The sequence below is a fragment of the Meles meles genome, chromosome 2 (assembly GCF_922984935.1).
Source record: "Meles meles chromosome 2, mMelMel3.1 paternal haplotype, whole genome shotgun sequence".
Lineage (NCBI taxonomy): Eukaryota > Metazoa > Chordata > Mammalia > Carnivora > Mustelidae > Meles > Meles meles.
Genome location: NC_060067.1, coordinates 101,306,997 through 101,329,944, shown reverse-complemented (window position 1 = coordinate 101,329,944; position 22,948 = coordinate 101,306,997). Strand labels below are relative to the sequence as shown.

The window sequence follows — 22,948 nt, the reverse complement described above, 5'->3', positions numbered from 1 at the left end:
ACATTTGATGGGAACGTTGCTTAAAAATTAATTATCTCCTTGCCGATTCCTGTGTTTGCTCTTCTTTTTCAGGTCCAGCACAGAGTCAAATGCAAGTTCCATCAGGGTATGGAGTGCATGCTCAAAACTACATTGCTCCCTCAGGACATTATCCTCAAGGACCTGGGAAGATGACCTCATTGCCATTGGATAGCCAATGTGGTGATTACTACTCCAGTCTCTATACGGTACCGACACAAAATGTGGTGACTCCTAATACAGCAAATCAACAACCAGGAGCACAGCACATGTATGGCAGGGGTCCTCCTGCCCCTCATGTAGTGGGATCCACTCCGGGATCTTTCCAGGGTGCCGCATCACCAACATTGCATTTGCATACGAGTGCCGCCCAGCGGTACTCCCATTTTGTGAATCACTACAGTAGCCCAGCCATGTACTCTGCCAACTCTTCTGTTGCTTCTCAGGGATTTCCCTCTACCTGTGCTCACTACGCTATGTCAACTGTTTCTACTGCTGCATATCCTAGTGTTTCATATCCCTCTCTGCCTGCCGGTGATCCATATGGGCAACAAATCTTTACCTCACAGAATGCTCCAACGGTCAGGCCACTCAGAGAGAATTCATTTTCTGGTCATAGTACAGCCATCAGTCATCCCTCACCGCTTCCACCTCCTCCATCACACCAGTACCATCAGCAGCAGAGTCTTTCAGGATGCAGTACTCTCTCGTGGTCAGCTTCAGGCCTTCCATCAACTCAGCATAATATCGTCCGAAACCACACTGGCTCCCTGGCTACAGCCAACAGCAATCCAACAAATACTGGTAGGTTGAATGGAAAGTTCGCCAAAGCATGGCTGAAAATCATTGCATTTCCAGTTAGGTTTTTTATTTGCATGAAGATTTAAGATGATATTGCCTAATAGAAAAAGCGGAAATTAGCTCACCTTTGCAGTTTATTTGCTTTATTTATTGTGGTATTTTAGCAACATCTCCCTGAACCCTTCCCCTTGCCCTGTTCAATTAGCCACCCAACCACCTACCGTGCATAGTTAAGTTCCTTATCATGACTGGGATCTTAGTAAATATTTATTGATAAATTTTATGCCTCTGCAGTAGTTGTCTTTAGTATGAGTTAGGTCAAGGGCAAAATAGGAGGGTCCATTTGGGCATATGCTTTGTTAGCCACTACTTTCTTTTTTATATTGTTCAACCTTAGGGCAGTTACTATTCCAGCCAGAACCCTACTCACTATATATAGAATACCACCCTGGTTTCTCTAAGTGAGCCCCTATTAGTGATGCTCACAGAAGATAATATATATGTATATAATATGTAAGAATACATACTAAAGCTTATGTTTCCTCTTCCCAAATTGGTAAATTAGGGTGGAGGCTGGGGAAGATGAAGAAAGATACTTGAAGAATAGTCTTGTAGTTAATCTTTCTGACCTTCTTAAACCAAGATGTAGTTAAATTTATTAGTTTAAAAATTATGTAAATTATGTGGTCTTTTTAGTGTGGGCTTTCCATATCATGTACTCATTTTAATTCAGTTTAATTGTAAGCTTGAACTTAATAAAATACCCTCTCGAACTGAATGAAAATGTATGTAAAGAATGGGAACTGGTGAAGCTGTGGCAGTTTTCTGAATGTTGCCTTTAAATTCTATATCAGAGTCCAAATAGCCCTAAGTCAAGGATGCCATTGAAAAGTATCCTTCCCTGGACAGTTAGATTATTTAAAATTAGAACTTTGGAATATTATATCTGAGTATATTTGAGATCATCTATTCTTTCATTGCTGTTATTTAGAAACCCTTTTGGCTGCAATCAACTAATAGTGGTTTAAACAAAAAAGGTGGTATTTTTCTCACATAACAAGAAGTCTAGGTAAATGTAGTGGATCCAGACGTCCTCGGTGTCTTTTCTCTCCCTGGTCTACCATTCTTTGCTTGTTGGTTTCCAGAAACTTCTGCCTGTAGATATCAAGTCAGAGTTAAAAGCAGGAAGAAGGGAAAGGAAAGAAGATGGGGTGATGGCACTGGCAGACTTTCCCTATCATTTGCCATAGCTGTTTTAAAAGAGAATCCCTTGGGACGCCTGGGTGGCTCAGTGGGTGAAGCCTCTGCTTCTGGCTTAGGTCATGATCTCAGGGTCTTGGGATCGAGACCTGCATCAGGCTCTCTGCTCAGCGGGGAGCCTGCTTCCTCCCCTTACTCTCCCTGCCTGCGTCTCTGTCTACTTGTGATCTCTGTCAAATAAATAAATAAAATCTTAAAAAAAAAAAAAAAGAGAGAGAATCCCTTATTTTAGGGAAGGTTAGAAAATGAATACTTATCTTTGTAGCTTCATGGTAGACGCATGTAAGAAAGAAGGGTTGGCATTGACTGGGTCTTGGGTGAATCAACCTAAAGCATCTGTCACAGTTCTCAAATTTGGCTGTGTATCAGAATCTCTTGCAGATTGTGATCTTTAGCCTTACTTACTGAGCTAGAATAGAATCTCATTCTCCAGGCTCATCTTGGGAATCTGTATTTCTGACTTGATCTTGTCATGATGCCTAGTAAAAAAGGTTAGTTTTTTTTGTTTTGTTTTGTTTTTTAAACAAATAAGGAAAGCTATCCAAGTTGGGTTGCCTGCTTGTGGTCATTAATATTAGAAACCCGAGTTTGTCCTGGAGCTCAGTTTCTTTGACTCTCAGCCTTCCCTTCTCAGAGTCAGGGCTTTCTGCCCTCTAGAAATTCTGATTTTTTTCCCTCTCTTCTTTCAGCAGTCTGTTTATAGATCAGCTTATCCTAAGTTCTCTCTGACTTAAGGATTTTATGACTTTCGGGACAAAAAGAAAAAAGAAGAAATACATGTAATTCCTATCTTATTTCTGATATGGGAATGGAATCCTGGATGGAACCAATTATCCTGAGATACAGGATTAGGGAAATATGGGGCCACTTGGCTAATGAACAGAATACCTAATTGGGAAACACTATCCCTGAAAAAAATATTGAATAAAGAATACAAATAATTACAAAATTGCCTTCTATTTGAATAACTAGTAATTAGTTCTTCATATGGAGAGATGGGGTATATTTCCATTCTTTTAATACTAGTACTGTACTGTGAAAGCCATAATAAATGTGATTTTAGAAATTAATTCATGTTAAATAGGGGTTTTTTTGCCTTTAGATTGGTAAGTTACTTTTTAATTATAGTTTGGAGATTGACAAATATATCAGGTTAATTTGATACTTGTTTTTCATATTTCAAAAGAAATAAAGAAGTTACTTTTAAAACCTACTTTGAGGGGCGCCTGGGTGGCTCAGTGGGTTAAAGCCTCTGCCTTTGGCTCGGCGGCTCAGGTCATGGTCGCAGGGTCCTGGGATCGAGCCCCACATCAGGCTCTCTGCTCAGGGGGGAGCCTGCTTCCTCCTCTCTCTCTGCCAGCCTCTCTGCCTACTGTGATCTGTCAAATAAATAAAATCTTAAAAATAAATAAATAAATAAAACCTACTTTGAGATGAAATATTATAGAAGTTCCCAAATTTTCTCAGTTGAGCCGATATTTATCAATAATATTTTTCATAATGTTCTGTGCAACAGAAAGAGTTCAAAGAAATAGATAAAATGGAAAGTAAATGTTTCCTACCACTAGAAATTTTGGCCACTAATTTTCAGAGATAGTCACAATTAACAATTTTTTGTGTATCCTTCCCCAAATTCTCTACGCATGTACAAGTGTTCTCTATTAGAAGTATCATAAGCATACACATACATACTTAAGCTAATCATTAAATAGCAAGGAACTGTTTTGTATGATATGCTAAATACATGAAACTATTGAAATTTTTAATTTTTTGGTTAATTTACGATACTTTTACTAAAAACCCACTTAATCTTAGTACATAAATGTGCTACATCGGAATGTAATAAACTTAATTCACTGAAAAAAACCTTTGGAACCCTATGAATTTTTGCCAGGGTAACTTGGGTGCCTAGGTACAAGGTTTGGCAACCATGGAAATGTTGATTTAAGTTTTCTAGAAAGAAAGACAACTTTTATTTTTCTTGGATGCCTTTACATAATACTGGCACATTAGAATAATTATCTTAGCTATTAAACATAGTTTTAGGTGAAATTCAACCATCGAGTAATTAACAAAAATGATTGTACTTTTTTATTACCTGATTATACTAGTTACATTTTCAGGTGTAACAAAAGTTCTAAAACAATTCATAAAGTGTTGGAGATCCAAAAGCATGAACATGAGTTAAATGATTACCAAAAACATTTTGCTGCATACATGCTACTATTTTTAGGCAGTCATTGAGTTCATTTTCAGAAACATTGGAATAAAAGAGAACTTTAAATGTTATCTCACTTGCCTCTTTATTTCATAAGAACATGCAGGTGTATTTCAGCACTAGAACTTCAGATTTTTTATTAAAAGTTCTATCCCAAGTATGTATGTCTGGAGTGCTATGTTTGTTAACATAGGGTGAAGTTTTGGCTGCTGTGTAAAAAGTGTCATTTTATTAGGACTGTTACTGTAGATAAATCTCTGAAGGTTTAAAAAGTTTTTCCTAGTTTGAGATAAAGTTAGCTGAGTATGTAACTTTGGGATATAAAGATACCCATCTTTGATAGCAAGATGAGTATTGGAACATCAATTTAAAATCATTTTCCTAAATTTTTACTATCCCTTTGTTTTGAAAAGTATATAATTTTAAAAATTAGCAAGATAAATCTTGGCTAAGAAGTAGAGTTTTGCCAGAAAATATTATTTTCATTAAAATTATTTTTTTCCCTGAGAATCACATATTAATATTATGAAATAGTATTGTCTAATGGTGTCTTATTGTGTGCAGTTTTATAAAACAAGAAGCATTTTAAAAAGTACTTATAGAAATAATAATAATAAACTTCTATATAATTTTGTATAAAAATCCACAATATAGGGACGCGTGAGTGGCTCAGTCAGTTAAGCGGCTGCCTTTGGCTCAGGTCATGATCCCAGGGTCCTGGGATTGAGGCCTACATCCAGCTCGCTGCTTGGTGGAGAGCCTGCTTCTCCCTCTCCCTCTGTCTGCTTGTGCTGTCTGTCAGATAAATAAATAAAATTTTTAAAAAAGAAAAAAAATCCACAATATATGTGGCATACAGTATCTAGTTACTGGTAAGTTAATGTTGTATCTGTTGTCTTGAGGTACTGATAATGCCTGAGGAAAAGCAAAATAAATTCTCAGTGTTCCCTGATATTTCAGCCGCAGTCTGAAGAATAAATTCTTCATGTATGAAGTAAATTGCAGGCAAAATAAATATTTAAATGTACGAGGCAAAATTTAAGAAACTTTTTAGCGAAAGTATGAAAGACTACCTCTAGAAACTTGTAGAGAAGGGTTTCTTAAAGACAACACAGTAAAATAAATTATAGTTTTAAAGAGTAAGCATGCTCAATTTGACTAATTTTTGAATTAAGAACTTTTCTTCATTGAAGGACATGAAGAAAACAAAAGACAAGGCATAAACTGGGGGAAAAAAATACAGTGTTTATCCAGGATACACACATAATACATAAAATTAATAAGGAAGGGAGCAACAACCTAAGAAAAAACCAGAAGATCAAATGAAAACATACTTAACCTTATAAATGATCAGGAAAAGGAAATTAAAACTAGAGTGGGATATCTTTTTATACTTAGCAGCAGAACGGTAAAAATTTGAGATCCTGACTACACCATTGGCAAGGATGTGGAATAACAGAACTCTTCGACACTGTTGTTGTTACGAAGATTTATGGCTTCAATATTTTAGGAAAATTTGGCATTACTAGAACTGAAGATGGCCTTGCCCTAAAATGCAGCTATTCCACTTCTGTAATGTGGTGCATGAGTCACCCAGATTCGTATTAAAATGCTTGTTCTTACCAAGTCTCGTATGGCATGGCCTAAGAGACTACATTTTTATCATATGTCTGCAAGAGTTGTTGCTAGCCTAGGGACCACACTTCATAGGAAGGCTCTAGAGCACCACATCTTTTGAGATGTGTAGCACTTACAGGACATGGTGACATTTGCTTGGGGTACTGGGCTAAAAGGACTGGTCTGCTCTTTAGGTCAAAAGACCTTATTTCCCCCAGGGGGATTCTGAGCCACTTGCCTCACACCTACAGCTACCTGAGCCGGGGTACACACCTTGAGAAGCTCTGCCCTAGAGAAACATGCACATCTGCTCCAGGTACAGGTTCATGAATATTTATAGCAGCACCGTTTTTGAAAACCAAAAAGTGGAAACCCAAAAGTCATGATAGTGGAATGGGTAAATAAATAATGTCCTTCCAGTGGAGTGCTGAACAGAAGTGAAAATATGATAGAGGGCTGCGCTTATTAACATGAGTGAATCCCAGCTATGTAACAGCAGAAGTCATGAAGAATGCATGTAGTGTGATACCATTACCAAGTGAAAAAAACAAGCAGAAATCATGTTTAGGAATATTTGTGTGGTAAAATAAAAACAAAAGCAAGGGAATAATAAGCACAATTCGGAAGGGAGTACTTCTGTGAGGAGTACACAGACAGCGTCAGCAGTTTTGGAAAGGTTTTATTTTCACAACTGGATGCTGAGTTCATGGGTATTTTATTACGGTTTTATATGTGTATTTATGTACATATGCATATACATATCACAAACTCATCTATACCAATTATTAAAGAAAAATGTGATATCAAAGCTGGGAGTTGGTGTACTCTTTACTGGGGAGAGAGCTTGGCAAGTTCAAGGGACTGGAAGATGACCAGTGAAGCCAGAGAACTCAGACCAGGATGAGGCTAGGGACTTAGGATCATTCCAGGCCTCGTTAACCATGTTAGGAAGTTTCGAGGGTAAAATGTTTTGTCTCCACCCTGAAGCACTGGCAGATTTTTGAAGGATTATAAGCATGTCGGAGACTGGCTGTAGTGGTTCTGGAACAGAGAGCAGACCCTGTTTAAACTACTTATCTTTGACTTTGTGCTGGGAATTGCTTTTGAAAAATTAATTGTGGGACTAGTTTGAGGCCTAGGATGATGGAGTTGTTCCTGATACAGGTTTTTTTTTTTTGCTTTCTTCTGCCAAGTGCCTCTAGGTACTACCAGCTTATTGCACTAATTCAAGTCCAGAACTCTAGCCTCACTGGTCTCTGAATGCTTTGAATGAAGCTACTGGTGTTTGTTAGGATTAGTTTCCTGGTTTATCCTTCTCCTGAGGCTATAAACCTGCAGAGCACTCACTTCAAAGTGAAAGTACTTGAAGCACGGGATGCCTTATCAGGTACCCCACCCGGTATGCCCTGGCATGTGTCTTCTGTTTTAACACAGAAAACAGCAGATCAGCTTTGTAGCAGACAGTGAAAGCAGCTGTGAGTATTGGCTATTTCTCTGAGTTTTCAATTTTGTACAGATTTTGGCCCAGAAATTTATTAATAGCATGTTAGGTCTTTGATGATTTTAGGAAAGTATTATAAAAATGGTTTTTAGGGCGCCTGGGTGGCTCAGTTGGTTAAGTGGCTGCCTTCAGCTCAGGTCATGATCCCAGGGTGTGGGGATGGCCTGCATCAGGCCCCTTGCTTAGCAGGGAATCTGCTTCTCTCTCTCTGCCCCTCCTCCTACTCATGATCGCTCTGTCTCTCAAATAAATAAATGAAATCTTTAAAAAAAAACACAGTTTTTAAAGTTACCTTTAATGGGAGGTTCGGTCTTTGCCTCACCCATCCTGTGTCTTCTACCCCCTTTCCCTTTTCTCTATCACCCAATGTTAGATGATTTTATCTTTCTCAGTTTTCACTTTGTACTCTTAAATATACTCATCACTCTATTAGTTTTAATGATTGTATCAGTTATCTAATTCTTTAAAACGAAACTTTTTTTTTTCGTAGTTCTGTGGGTTGATTGGACAGTTCCTCTACTGGTTTTTCTTGAACTCACCATTGGGTCTTCATTTAGCTGGAGACTTGGCTGGGTTAGAAGATCCTAGAACTTCACTCATGTATCCAGCAGTTGGTGCAGATAGTTTACAGAGGTACCCAAGTTTTTTGACACTTAACTAACTTCCTTACATGATTACCTCAGGGCAGCATTTCCAGAGCAGAGTGGATAGCTACAAGGTTTCCTGAGATTTGAGTTCTGGGACTTGTATACCGTTGCTTCTGCCACATTCTGTTGATTAAAACCAGTCACAAGGTCACCCCTAATTCAGAGGGAGGGAAAATAGACTCCACTTCTTAATGAGAAGAATTGCAGAATACTGTGACCATGTTTTCAGTTTCCCAAAATGGTGTTTGTCCTCCCTAAAAATGATGAATAGCACATTTAGACTCCTTCCACCTTCTTTCCCATTCCCTATTATATTTCTATCATTTGTACACTGTGGGGCATATAATGTGTTGGACTTTTTTTTTCCCTTAATTTTTATTTAAGTAGTCTCTGTCCCCAATGTGGGGCTTGAACTCGTGACCCCGAGATTAAGAGTTGCGTGCTCTTCCAGTTGAGCCAGCCAGGTGTCCAACATATAACATGTTTTATTCTATCACCACCTTCTTATATTTGTTTTAGTCTTAGCCCTTTTAAGTTTGTCTCTCCCTATATGCACACACACACATACATATTTAAATATACATGCACATATGTACATACATATATGCGTGTGTTCATTATATTTTCACTGTTCACTACTAGTTTTTTGCCATAGGTTTTTTTCCCCCTAACTTTCAGATAAAATTGACATACTACATTGTGTAAGTTTAAGAGGTACAAAGTGATGATTGATATATGACACACATATGTATTAGAAAATGATTACCGCAGTAGGGTTAGTTAATATATCCATCACCTCACCGAATTACCTTTTCTGTGTGTGTGGTGAGAACATTTAAGATGTACTGTCTTAGCAACTTCCAGGTTTATAAAACAGTATTAACAGTAGTCACCATGCTGTACATTAGATCCCCAGAGCTTACTCATCTTAAAACTAAATATTTATGGGGCTGCCTCAGTGGCTCAGTGGTTTAAGCGACTGCCTTCGGCTTAGATCATGATCCTGGAGTTCCAGGATCAAGCTCAGAAAGTCTGCTTCTGGGGCACCTGGATGGCTCAGTGGGTTAAAGCCTCTGCCTTCGGCTTAGGTCATGATCCCAGGGTCCTGGGATCAAGCCCCACATCAGGCTCTCTGCTCCACGGGGAGCCTGCTTCCTCCTCTCTCTCTTTCTGCCTGACTCTCTGCCTACTTGTGATCTCTGTCAAATAAATAAAATCTTAAAAAAAAAAAAAAAGTCTGCTTCTCCCTCTATTCCACACCCCGCCGCCCCTGGCCCATACTCTCTCTCTCTCACTCTTTCTCTCTCTCAAATAAATAAAATATTCAAAAAAAAAAAACCTAAAAATTTATGGTGACAGATGGTAAGTATGCTTATTGTGGGGAGCATTATGTAATTGTCAAGTTACTATGTTATACAACCGAAACTAATACAATATTGTATGCCAGTAGTTATATGTCAATAAAATAATTATAGTTTATACCCTTTGACCTACATCTCCCTATTTTCCTTCCCCTTCCACCCCACCCCCATGCCAGGCCCTGGAAGCTACCATTCCACTCCACTCTGTTCCTATGAATTCCAACTTTTTCTACATATAAGTGAGATCGTGTACTATTTGTCTTTCTCAGACTTATTTTGCTTAGCACAATATCCTCAAGGTCCATCCATTTTGTCACAAGTGGCAGGATTTCCTTTTTTGTGGTTAAATAATATTCGTGTGTGTGTGTTTTATCCACTCACCCATCAGTGGACACAGACTGTTGCCATGGGTTTTTCAATGAGCTCTTGGTTGACTGAAGATTATCATCTAGATTGGGCAGTTTGAGCTATCACAGAGGCCCACTATGAATCAATCACCTGTACTTTGTTTATTCCAGACATCCAACCTAGAGTTACCATTGAGTCCTTACTTGATTACGTTTGAAATACAGCCTCTGATTAGTAGCAGTAAATAAGATGTGACAGTTTATAATACAAAAGGGTATCTGAGCTGATACTAGAAACATTTGTGGAATTCATGGACTACATTACTGCAGAAGCAAATAGCCTCTATTCATCTTATCTTAGGTACCATTATGTAGTACAATAATGAATTAGTAGTAGCAGTCATTAGTAAAGAAAAATTGTTTGGGGTTCATTTTGTTTAAAAAGGTAAGGAGGCTTATGACATGTTTTAGGAAAGTTGCTGTTAAAGATTATTAAAACATTTGGTATTTAAGTTTTCAGTTTTTTTGGAAATCATTTCTTTGGACATTCTTATTTTCTCTATATAATACAAGATAAATGTGATCCTACCGAGGTTTCTACAAGAACTTCAAATAAACCATATTTTATTGGTATCTTAATAAGTGGATTGCTATGGGTGAAATAGTTTTTTGTCTCCAGTTACAGATTCTTTATCTTGTCCTGTTATGCAAAATGTTCAGCCTCTCAACTCCAGCCCAGTCGTATCCACTGTTTTATCAGGAGCCTCATCAACACGAACACCTCCAGCTGCAAATCGCCCAGTTGAACCCGTAGCCTCAGTTACACAGCCATCAGAGCTGCTACAACAGAAAGGTATTTAAAAAATGTATTACGTATATGTGGAGAGAGCGCACACACACACACAACACATATACACACATACTGATTCAAAAACCTGATTTTATTATTTAAATTTTTTTTAAAGTTATTTATTTATAATCTCTATACCCAATGTGGGGCCTGAAGTCATGACCCCCCCCAGATCAAGAGTCAGATGCTTTTCTGACTGACCCATCCAGGTACCCCTCAAAGAGCTGATTTTTAAAAAGTCAAACTGCGTAACCATCATTTATAGAAGAAAATAAGATGAAATGTAATTTATAATCTCAATTCAAACACTGTTCCCTTTTTATATATTAACTTCCAGTCTGTTTATGATTATTTACATAATCGCAGTCATATCTTACATACCATTTTGTGTATTGTGTTTACACTTATTAAATTATACACAGTTCTTCATATATCCACACATAGTCGTTGTAGTCATTTTCATGGCTATTACTTCATTGTTTCAGTGTATTACAATTTTCCAGTCCATCCCTCTATTGTGGAACATTTGTTTCCTATTCTTTAAAGGTTATTATAGTTTTCTTTTAGGATAAAGCATCCAAGATTTTTTTGTTTAATGAATCTCCATATCCTATTTGATGATTTCTCTACTTGTTATTATTAATGAAAGTAACTTTTGACCCAGTTTTGGGAATAAGAAGGATGAAAACGAAACTGTAAGCCAGACCTTTGCAGCATGGACAAACAATACAGTGTATTCATTTGGTTGTTTAATATTCTTCATGTGTTAAATAAGTGACAGGTAACTAAAATGTGTTTTTACTTTCTTTCCCTACTTTGCCTTTTATTTTGTTTTTTTTTTCTGTCTAAAATTCCAAATCTGTTGATGTTTCCATTTGAAATATTGTATTTTTTATTTCAATACAGAGAGAACTGAACTGTTACTAGGAAGTTTGTATTTCCATAGCAACCATTAGTGATATCTTAGGGACTATACTTACTGTGTTATGGCAGCTTCTCACCTTGAATTTGAAGAATTCTCTTTCTCTCTCTCATGTTTCTGAAACTCAGCAAAAGCATTTCAGGTTGATCTCACTACTTACTATCTGTTGAGTATGTGGTCAAGAGTACTTTCTATTATTTGATCAGATTATACATTATAACTTTCTTATTTGGCTTTATAGGAAAACCAACTGCAGCACCCTGGAATGTCCATTGATTCCCAACAAGCCAGTGGGTATATTAGGAATAAAATCTAGTTTTTTTTATAAGCATATGCCTTTAAAATGAGGGACTTGTAAGAAAGTTTTGCTTATCATGAGTAGAAAAAAACATAAGCATAGGTTGAACCCCTAACAAATGAATGGTATCTTTCCTCTACATTTAGGACTACCTTCCATTTCTTAAATATTATGCTCATTTTCACCCTTCACATTCCTCCTCCTAATATCTTTTTTCCTATTATATTTTCTTTTTTTTTTTTACCATTTTACTTTAAGTACCGTCTTACCATTGTACTTTAAGTGTCATTTTTCCTGGTTTTACAAACCACATTCCCACAAAATAATCATAATTATGTTTCCTTTCTTTTCTTACTCTACTATAGATTTAATAGGATAGATTTGAAAAGAGGAGCTACCATTTCTGGAGCATTTACAATGTGCCAGAAACCTTATATTTATTATCTCATTTAACCCCCATTGCAATCCTATAATATTATCCCTGTTTTACGGATGAGAAAAGTGAGATTCACAAAGATTAGGTGATTTCCCCAAGATTTTAAATTACTCTGCCTAAGTAGCAGAGTGAAAGATTTTTAATTCAAACCTGTTTATTTTTCTATAAAATGAGGCTGAATTGTTTTCTTATTGCTAACAATAAGAAGATGTACCTAAGAGAAGCTCCTTGAATAAGTAACAGTAAAGAGAATACTAGAAACATTTGAACTGTAGCTTTTATTGTTCCTTTTCCTTAAGTAAGGGATTGATTTAGCTTAGTGGCCTTTTTACCTTTGGATAAATCTGGATGTACAACATAACAGTGTGCGGTGGGGCTACTATATGTGTTGTGTAGGTTGTGGTTTGTGTGAATGGTGCCTATTGTAGTTGGGTGGTGTGTGGGCTGCATAAGCTATGCCATGGTTCTGATATCCCTACTAAAATATTAATGCTTCAAAGAGATTACTATTTTTCTCCCTGCTTCAAAGACATCCTTGCCTAGTTATTCTCAGAAGGACCCAGCATTCTTATACTAGTTTTAAGGCAGGAGGCTGCAAAGTTTTGCTTGCATATCTCCTAAAAACTTTTTGGGTAAACTCTGTAACCACGTAAACATTTTTTAGATTGACATCTAAAATTTTTCACCAGAAGTCTAAATAGTTGAAGGCATGTAATTTTTCAACGTAATGCGTATATTGACTTTTAAAATAAAGATGTATTATTCTTTGTATCCACTAGAATGAACCTACCATCATCCTTTTAAAAAAGGCCCAAATGAATCTTTCTTTAAAATTTTTCTCCTTAATGTTGTACCGTTTTCCCTGAATATAATAATATAATATACTCTTAAGCTAGAAACTCTTTAATCATTCTATCATACTTCTCTGCCATAGTAATATTATATAAACTGAAATTTTATATTTTGCTTTATTGTCGATGACCATAAGATCTAAGCATTAACATTTTTTCTTCTAGATTAAACTATCAGTACAATTATTGTTAGCATATAGTTGGTCAAAACAACATATAAACATTATGAGTTTGCATATTTTTTAGTGGGAAGTACATTTTTACTGGAAGTATATCTTTCGATGAGATGAATGGCTCTCCCCCATCCCCACCATAGATCTGTGTACCTGAGTTGTATATGATTGAGTACTAGAATAAGATAAACTTCAGATAAATTTCATTCATAGTTTGTATTTTCACACATATAATTGTTATAAACTTTGTTCAAGTGAGGTAGCTAGGAATGGTAATGAAAGGCTTTTATTAAAGCAGTATTGTTCTTTGGAGTTTTTTAATATGTTTAACCTTCTGAGTTACATATCAGAAATTTTTATTGTTGTTGGTTCCATTTTATTTTCCACGTTGTAGATAGATGGTAGCATCATTATTGTCATGTAGCAGTTTACTTTATAAAGTGTCTTTAACTTTTATTTTCTCACTTGATCATCAGGTGAAGCAAGCATAGCATACATATTTCATCATCCTTTTATAGAAGAAGAAATTGAAGTTTAGAGAGGTTAGGTGTCTTACCCAAAAACAAACTCCCTAAGTGGGCTGCCAAGGTCAGTATAGATCTTCTGCATTCAAACCTAAAACTTATTTAACTGAATCAGCAGTATTCAGAATATTGTGAATTTCATTGTACCGTTGCCAGTACAATATCATATCCTTTAAGTGTATTTTTATCAAAGACTTGAAGCTGTGATAGAGGTCATTTGTTTTATGTGTGGTATCACATATAACTTAATTGGTAAAGGCAGTCTTCATTTTTAAACCAGTGAGACAAATTTTATTCTTCGTCAGAAATCTAATTTCATTTTTTTAATCTAAAGAAATGTATTCCTGGAGTTTCAAAGGAGTATCATAAGCTCCATTGAGAAATAAATTATAGCATATATCTTTTAAGCCAAATTACTAAAAGCAGTCAAATTTAAACAGCAAAGATCTAATATGATTAATTTATCCTTTTTTATAGTAAGTTATAAAAAGTAGACAGTGAGTCAATATGCTGTTTTTCATTACTAAATTTGAAATAAAGTAGTGCAACATATACCCAATATTACACTATTTATGAAGCGAGGATTAACTTGAAAGCATTGTATTCTTATGGTAAATATATGCATTGTGTGTATCAAACTCTGATATTTGACTTTTTAAAATATTTAAATAGGAATCAAGTATAAAAATCAGAAATAACTATTGATTTCATCAGACATTATGATTAAAATGTTTTCATGTAATTAATTGAAAAAAAGAAAAATATATACCATTAAGTGATATTAGATTCCCATTAGTAAGTATTTTTTTGTTGTTAAAAGGAGGCAGAGAGAATTAAATATTGTATAAAATAAAAGGAGGTGAGAAATGATTATAATCATTATAAGTATTTTACAATAAAATAGGTTGTAAAATACTTTATTGAACATCTCAGATTGCCTCTGAAAGAAATTATGTGCAATTTTTATCTGTGAGTTTTATCCAGTGTCTCTTGAAAAAATTGGTCAATCCTAGAAAACATTCTACTTGTTTTTGTGAAGTGTGTAAACCTGACGATTCACAGACCTGTACCCCTGGGGATAAAAATACATTATATGTTTATTAAAAAAAAAAAATTTGGAAGGGGAGGCGAACCATAAGAGACTATGGACTCTGAAAAACAACCTGAGGGTTTTGAAGGGTCGGGGGTGGGAGGTTGGGGAAGCAGGTGGTGGGTAATAGGGAGGGCACGTATTGCATGGAGCACTGGGTGTTGTGCAAAAACAATGAATACTGTAACGCTGAAAAAATAAAATGGAAAAAAAAAAACATTCTACTTGTTTTTAAAAGAATTTACATTGCTAAGAGTACTACTAAGATTGGTGGAGGTTTTTTTTTTTAATGACTTGCCCTATCCCCTGTAGGATTAAGTATAAATGTTTTTAATTAAATATACACAAAGACACATTTTTAAAGTTCAATAATAATAGCTAATAATTATATAGTAATTAGTGTATTTCAGGCAACATTTTAAGCTTTGAAATATATTAATTCATTTCATTCTCACAACAACCATTTGAGGTAGTTATTACCCCTTTTTATAGATGATGTAAATGAAAACTAGAGAGGTCAGTAACTTGCCCATGGGAACATAGTTGGTAAGTGATAGAACCTAGAATCGAATCCAGAGTCCCCATCTTTATTCACAGTGTCCTGCAGCTTGTTTTTTCAGCCTTTCATATTGCTTTTGCTTTGTTCTCATGGGACTCTTTCAAAAAGCAGTGTGTTCTCTGACAGTAGTAGTTTTGAGCTACATGTATACAGAATTATTAAATAAAGTCATCATTACTCCCACCAGTCTACTTTTCAGTATTTCTAAGTTAAGAATACTCCAGTGAGCACCAACCCTATTTCTAACATATTTTGTCTTAACTGAAACATGAATGGCAGGGTACCAGAAAGTCTATAGATATAGGGTGTCTTGATTAATCATTTAAGGAAGGAGGAAGCTTTCCTTTTAGGGCCAGAAGTATTTTTATATCTCAGGGCCATGTATTATGGTAAGATTTAGGTTAAGTTAAGAGTATGTGTTTCCTTTGTAAAGTGAGGGAATGGCTGTTGTCAACATAGGCACTTTCTTAGCTGGGTAAGTTTCAGAAAGAGAGTACTATGGAAATTGATTCCCTTAAAACAATTATTTTGCAAAGACTAAGAAAGTCATATAGTAGTATGTGAACCTAGTTTGAAGACCAGCTTAGGCAAGATAGCACTCAAAACTCTGAACTCTTGAATTTAAAAAAGCTAACTTCCACAAGGGATTTGTTCTCTTCAGACTAGTTTTATTTATTCCCAGTGTAGCTGTATCCAGGGAACAGTGAAGATGCCCTGTATTAAGCAGCTCCAAGAGTATAATCTCTTGGAGAGTTTTGCCCGAAGATACTTTAATATGAGAGGTAGTTTAAACCGAATGTCCTTTTTAAAATACTGGGGCTCATAAAAAATAAAAAAAAAATAAAAAAAAATACTGGGGCTCAATTGATAATAAAGCTCTTCATCATGTTAAGTTCTATCTATGAAGATAGATTACCTCCTGATTTACTAGATTCAAACCGTGAAAACTGTGGGTAAAGCAGAGTAAGTTAGGATACAGCATTCCCATGCCCTTTGGTGGTAGTGGTAGAGGTGGTGGTGGTGGGTGGAGTGGGAGGTACTCCGTGTGCATTTCTGCAGTGGCTTTTAGACTAAGCTCTAGAGGGTGCCGTATTCTGCCACCTCATATATGCAATCTGAGTATCTCATCCATAGGTTCTGGCTCTCAAAGAAGGTCTCAGTAAAGGCAGTCAGGAAGTTTGCATAACCGTTCACATATCCTACAGTACATGACTTGGCTGTCAACTCCCTTTTGGTTGTAACTCCCCATTTGTTGCCATTTGTATGTACTGTACCCAGCCTAAAGTGGGGCATTTAAATAAGGATTGATTGTTATTCTGGAGTCACAAATAAAAATGTCATATTCTTGTGCCATTTAATATCCTCCAGCTTTAAACAAAGTTTACTTTGACAAGCAAAGGAAGACTAAATTCTGAGCATAGTAAGAGTCACAGTTGGGGAAGGCTTAAGTCTTGATGCTTTTATCATTAGCACTTCCTAAACGGGTTGCATCTTTATTCAGGAAAGTAAAAATTTGAGTGTGTTGTGCGACGGTCTGTTAATATAGTATGTTGACATCCATTGTATAATATAAAATGATATAATAACCTTACTCTATTCTGTCTTATTCTAGGTTTCTTCCAGTGCATTAAGTAATTGCTCTTTAGGTTTTTTTAAATCATTGTATAGCCATCTCATTTGTTTCCAGTTAAGCGTTGGGTATTTTTCTAATAAGTGAATCTTTTTAATTCAGTAAATGTGGAGAAAGAGAGGAAGATGTTTTATCATACATATATGTTTGTGCTGTACTTTGGCTCCTTTGGTTAGTGTCAGAGTCAACAGCCTGAATATCAATTCAGTCATGAAGAGTGGATTCTCTTCTGATTTTTTCCTGCTTAGTGGCCTCTCTTAGCACAGTAAGTGGAGTTTCTTCTTTCTCATTTCTTCTTATTGTATACACACACTTGTACTTTTTGAAGTGCGATGCTAATGCATTTTGAGAAAGTACTTCATTTTTAAAGAGGTTCTTAAATTGAAGAATTTGTTTTTTCTAAAATCTTTTTACAGGGGTCCCTTGGGTGGCTCAGTTGTTAAGCGTCTGCCTTTGGCTCAGGTCACGATCCCAAGGTCCTGGGATCGAGTCCTGCACTGGGCTCCCTGCTCAGCAGGGAGCCTGCTTCTCCCTGTCCCAATTCCTCTGCTTGTGTTCCCTCTCTCACTGCGTCTCTCTGTCAAATAAATAAATGAATTGGGGTGCCTGGGTGGCTCAGTGGATTAAGCCGCTGCCTTTGGCTCGGGTCATGATCTCAGGGTCCTGGGATCGAGCCCCGCATCGGGCTCTCTGCTCTGCAGGGAGCCTGCTTCCTCCTCTCTCTCTGCCTGACTCTCTGCCTACTTGTGATCTCTCTCTGTCAAATAAATAAATAAAATCTTTAAAAAAAAAAAAATCTTTAAAAATAAAATAAATCTTTTTACTGTTAGCTTGTGTTTAATTGCAAACTTTTTAGTATATTTAATGCAAGGTCTAATATTAGCCAAATTTTCACTTTAAATAGGCTTTTGTTAGAGGAATATGCCACTCTGAATGTGGTCTTTCAAAGTATCAAATTGATTTCTTGTATTGCCTGAATTTTAGTTTGCTTTGATTTTTACTTTCTCAGATGAGTTTGTAATAACTACTGTTTTATCTATATATATTTTTGAAAGATTTTACTTATTTATGAGAGAGAGTGCGAGCACGAGCATGGGGGCGCTGGGAAGGTCAGAGGGAGAGGGAGAAGCAGGCTCCCCACTGAGCACAGAGCCACCAGGGTGCTTGATGCTTGGACCCCTAGATCATGAGCTGAGCTGAAGTCAGATGCTTAACCAGCTGAGCCACCCAGGCGCCCCTATTTTATCTCACTTTAAAAGGTGTCTCAACAAAGCCAGCAGATTTTTCTGTGAATTATTTGGTCCTAGTGGGAAGATGAAAGCTTCACTCATCAACAGTTTAACCTTTGCGCTCTTCTGAGCTCAGATTTTTCTCTTTAATTGTTTTTTTTCCTATGATAGACATGAATTATGTTTATTAACATGCTAATTTTAAAAGGTCATTCTGAAAGAAAAAAAAGCATCAGAGGACTGCCATGTGATTTTGGTGAGGCAGGGCTTTATTGTGCTTCCGATATCGTGAAATGTCCTTAAAAATCCACACTGTGTTTCTGTGTCTTTTTCTTGTATCTTTTATTTCAAGTTGAATTATAAGGTTTTCTTTATAAGGATATTTATTCCTTTTTTATGTTCTTGTTTTTAATTGGGATTATTTTATTTTCCCTCATAAAATTTTGTGAATGTCAATTTTTAGGCTAATTTTTACCAGATTTGTTAAATAATAAAAATGCCCAATCACTCTTTTTTTGTAGAGGGAGAAGAAGTGTTACACAGTTAACCACTGTGCCTTTTCCACACAGTCTTCCTTCTCAGTGTGTCTTACGCAGAGGACCAGTCTCATTCACTGCTTCAGACTGACGTGTAGGCAGTAGGCTGAGATGATTGGTCATCTCAGAAAATTCAGTGTTTTGTAATTGTCACACTTGTAGGGCCACAGTTAATATTTTTGAGCATCTGTGAGCAGAGAACTATTCTGAGTACAGTTCTTTTCTTTAACTGTCATTCTTTTTCCGTTATGAGAACTGAGTTACCATCAAAGTGGCATTAGCAGAAGGAAGGTATCAAGTATTTGCATCTGTGTTGAATGCGATATAAATTCATTTCAGTAGAAATGATCACTGCTCAGCAAGAGTGCACAGTCCCAAAGGAAGTATACCACACGGGCCCCAAGGTCAAAGAAGGTAAACATGTATAGAGCTCAGTAAAATTTTCAAAGTATCATTGCAGTTTCCTGAATACTATCAGTGTAATACGTGGTACTTCTTTCACACTTAAACCAATTCATGTAAAAGCTGCTTTTACTAAACTGCTTTGCAGAAATTTTCTAACGGTTCCAGTTTTGATAATAAATTTGCTAACATTAAAATGCATGCTGGGATGTTCTTTAGAATGTCAGAGTTCTTTCTCACTTTTAATGCAATGTCAAAATTTTGTTTCTCATCTTTCCTGTTGGTTTGACTCTTGTGTTTGTGCTTTCCACTTTACAGGCATGCAGTATGGTGACTATGTTAATAATCAAGCTAGCTCCGCACCAACTCCCTTGTCATCAACTTCCGATGATGAGGAAGAGGAGGAGGAGGATGAGGAAGCAGGTCTGCTTTAGCTTTACACCAGTTCTTGATCTTTTCCTACTCAAATTTTCTTTTTATGTCTGCAGTCTGTTAGCCTTTAAAAAAAAAAGTGTTGCAGATTTAGCTCCATGAACTTGCTTGGTTTGGGTTACAGAAAGGTTGGGTCACTTGAGAGGTTGGGTCACTTGGGTTACAGAAAGGTTGTGTTTTGCTTGTTTGTTTTATTTTTCTTCCTTTGGACATCTTTTACCATTTTGTAAGTAACAATGCGTCTTTCATGATGATAGAGTGCTTTCTTCTTTCAGAAATGCATTTCCTCTCATGTCACATGTCCAAGAATGAGCCCTAAGTGAAGTTTTTGGCTTATGATTGCTTTAGCACCCTTTTAGGAATAGTGTTTTATATTCTGCTTTGCATGTCACTTTCATCTAATTGAAATGAACCATATGGGTTTTAAAATAGTAAAGAGAAATTGACAGTGTTTTTTTTAGGTCCTTTTTGGCCCTTCTCATCATATATTTAAAAGAGCAAGAATTTGTAGTTATTATCCTGCTTCTTGAAGTTGTAGTTCACATCTTGCTAGTGAAGAAGTTGCGTATGTGATTATATGTTGCAGCCTGTTTAATATCCTTTTCTAGCTTTGCTGGGTAGAATACTGCTGAATATTAAGCAGTTCACTTCCTTCATTAATTCTAACAGTGTAAGACAACCAATAAGTGCTGACCTTTGAAGGTATGTATGACCATGATTCTCCTTTGGTCATCTTTATTAGTGAGTAGAAGGATATGCTTCATAAACAATATTTTTATATGTTTAAACACAAGTTTATTTCTTAATGCATTTTTGAAATACTCAGATCCTTGTGCACAGTTTGAGGAGGGCTAAAAGTAGAGGTTTATAGATGGAGGGTAATTTTTTTTCTTTAAATATCTAAATATCCTTCTGTCTTTTTGGATTTTTTGTCATTTTTTAAGTCTATTTAATTTCAGTCTTACAGAAAACTTGGAAGAAGAGTAAAAGAAACTCCCATGTGCACCTATATAAACGATTTTGCCCCTCTTGCTTTATTATTATACGTTTTTTTCCTACATCATTTGAAAGTAGGTTGGAGTTATCATGTAGCTTTACTCCTCTGTACCTTCGTATGTATTTCCTCATTATAAGAACAATGTCTTACATAACATAAATGCAATACAGTATTCAGGATATTAAACACTGTTGTAATAATATCTGCTACACAATCAATAGTCAGATTTCAGCAGTTGTCTCAATAAGATCTCTCATAGCTGTTTTCACGGCCCAGGATCCAGTTCAAGGTCATCCACTGAATTTTGTTGCCATTTCTATTTAAGACTCCTTTCATTGAAGACAGTCCTTTAACCTTCCTTTCTTTTTCTTGACTTTAACATTTTTGAAGAATACAGGCAAGTTGGTTTTTAGAATGTACCTCAGTTTGGGTTTATCTAATGTATCCTTGTGATTAGATTCAAATTGTGGTTTTGGCAGGATTACCACTGAAATAATGTAATGTTCTTGGTGCGTCCTGTCCCAGGCACATGATGTTGATTTGTTCCCATATTGATGATGTTAACTTTGATCACTTGATTAAAACAGTGTCTGCCAAGTTTCTCCACTGTAAAGTTACCACTTTTTCCCCTTGAAATTAATAAGTAATCTGTGGGGAGATTTTTTGATAGCGTGTAAATGTCCTGTTCTTAATTAACCTGTCACTCAGTTTTAGCATTTATTAATGATTTTCTAATTCCAACATTCCTTCTATATTTAGGAGTCCAGGTTTCAGTGTAAAGGAGAGCTTTTTCTTCTCCCTTGTTGACTTCTTTGGGTTCATATTGACTCATGGATTCTTATTTTATTCACTCAGTAATAATCCATTTCAATCATTAGTTATTTTCATAGCGGCTTGTCCGAGATGTGGCCATGACAGATCCTTCAGACTGTCTTTTGAACATGTTCTCATGAATCTTTAAGCACATCGAGGCCTCGGTAAGATATTCCTAGCACATCTTATACTGCTGCAACAGTGGCTGAGCCATTTCTCCAAGGTGTCCTGTTTCCTTTAGGGTAGAAGGGTATTTTAGAAACTAAGATCTGATTGTAGTTTGTGGTTATTGCCACTAATGGGTCATTTGTTCTCAGGCCCTATAGTATTATTATTTAATGTATATATTATTCAGATCCTCTCATGATCCTTATTTTGCACATTTCAAAAGTGTATTATTTCATATAATGTTATTTGTCAGCCTAACTTTTGTCCTCTTTTTTGTAATTTTTTTTGAATTCCTGTATAATTAACTAAATTACTCTCATTTTTACTCTGCTTGTAATTAGGTGCAATTGTTGAAAAATATGTTTCCTTAGGCTGAAAATATTGGGAAATCAAAAAAATTGAGCATTTATGGTTTTTCTCCTATCATCTTTGTCTTGTTTAGTTACTTTTTTCTTGAATATATTACAGATTAAAAATTTCTGAGTTTTTTTACTAAAGATTTTATTTAAACTCCAGTGTAATATTAGTTTCAGGTGCATAATATAGTGATTCAGCACTTCCATACAATGCTCAGGACTATCACAACAACTGCCCCCCTAATCCCCATCACTTCTTTCACCCTTCCCCCCACCCACCTCCCCTTTGGTGACCATCAGTCTGTTCTCTATAGGTTGAGTCTGTTTCTTGGTTTGCCCCTCTCTTTTTCCCTTTTCTTATTTGTTTTGTTTCTTAAATTCCACATAAGAATGAAATCATATGGTATTTGTCCTTCTCTGACTTACTTTGCTTAGCATAATACCTTCTAGTTCCATCCATGTCATTGCGAATGGCAAGATTTCATTCTTTTTTATGGCTGAGTAATATTCCTCTATGTGTGTGTGTGTGTGTGTGTGTGTGTGTGTGTGTGTGTGGTGTGTGTGGTGTGTGTGGTGTGTGTGTGTGTCTGTACCCACCTCTTCTTTATCCATCAGTCAGTAGACACTTGGGCTGTTTCCATAGTTTAGCTATTACAGAGAATGCTGCTGTAAACGTCGGGGTGCATTGAGTAAATATCTAGTAGTGCAATTGCTGGATCATAGGGTATTCTATTTTTAACTTTTTGAGAAACCTCCATACTGTTTTCCAGAGTGGCTGCACCAGAATAATTTCTAAGTTCTTAGCTCAGTGGCATTTAGATTTTGATAATACTGGACATTTTTGAGTGCTTACTGTATGCCAGTTGCAGCACTAAAGAGCAGATGGATTTTTATGTCAGTTTTTCTAGATTC

General features: G+C 36.1%; 1 protein-coding gene across 6 annotated transcripts in view; it reads left to right on the top strand.

The window, feature by feature from the left end:
* The window catches only part of SEC24B (SEC24 homolog B, COPII coat complex component), a 93,845-nt gene that overhangs the window by 24,858 nt on the left and 46,039 nt on the right, over positions 1–22,948 (top strand). For 2 of the 6 annotated variants that reach the window (XM_045992074.1, XM_045992066.1), the window contains exons 2-4: positions 73–822; positions 10,450–10,623; positions 19,589–19,693. In XM_045992074.1, coding sequence (XP_045848030.1) covers positions 73–822; positions 10,450–10,623; positions 19,589–19,693 — 1,029 coding nt within the window. The remainder of the gene's footprint in view (positions 1–72; positions 823–10,449; positions 10,624–19,588; positions 19,694–22,948) is intronic. The other 4 variants (XM_045992090.1, XM_045992081.1, XM_045992099.1 and 1 more) reach the window with 3 other exon arrangements.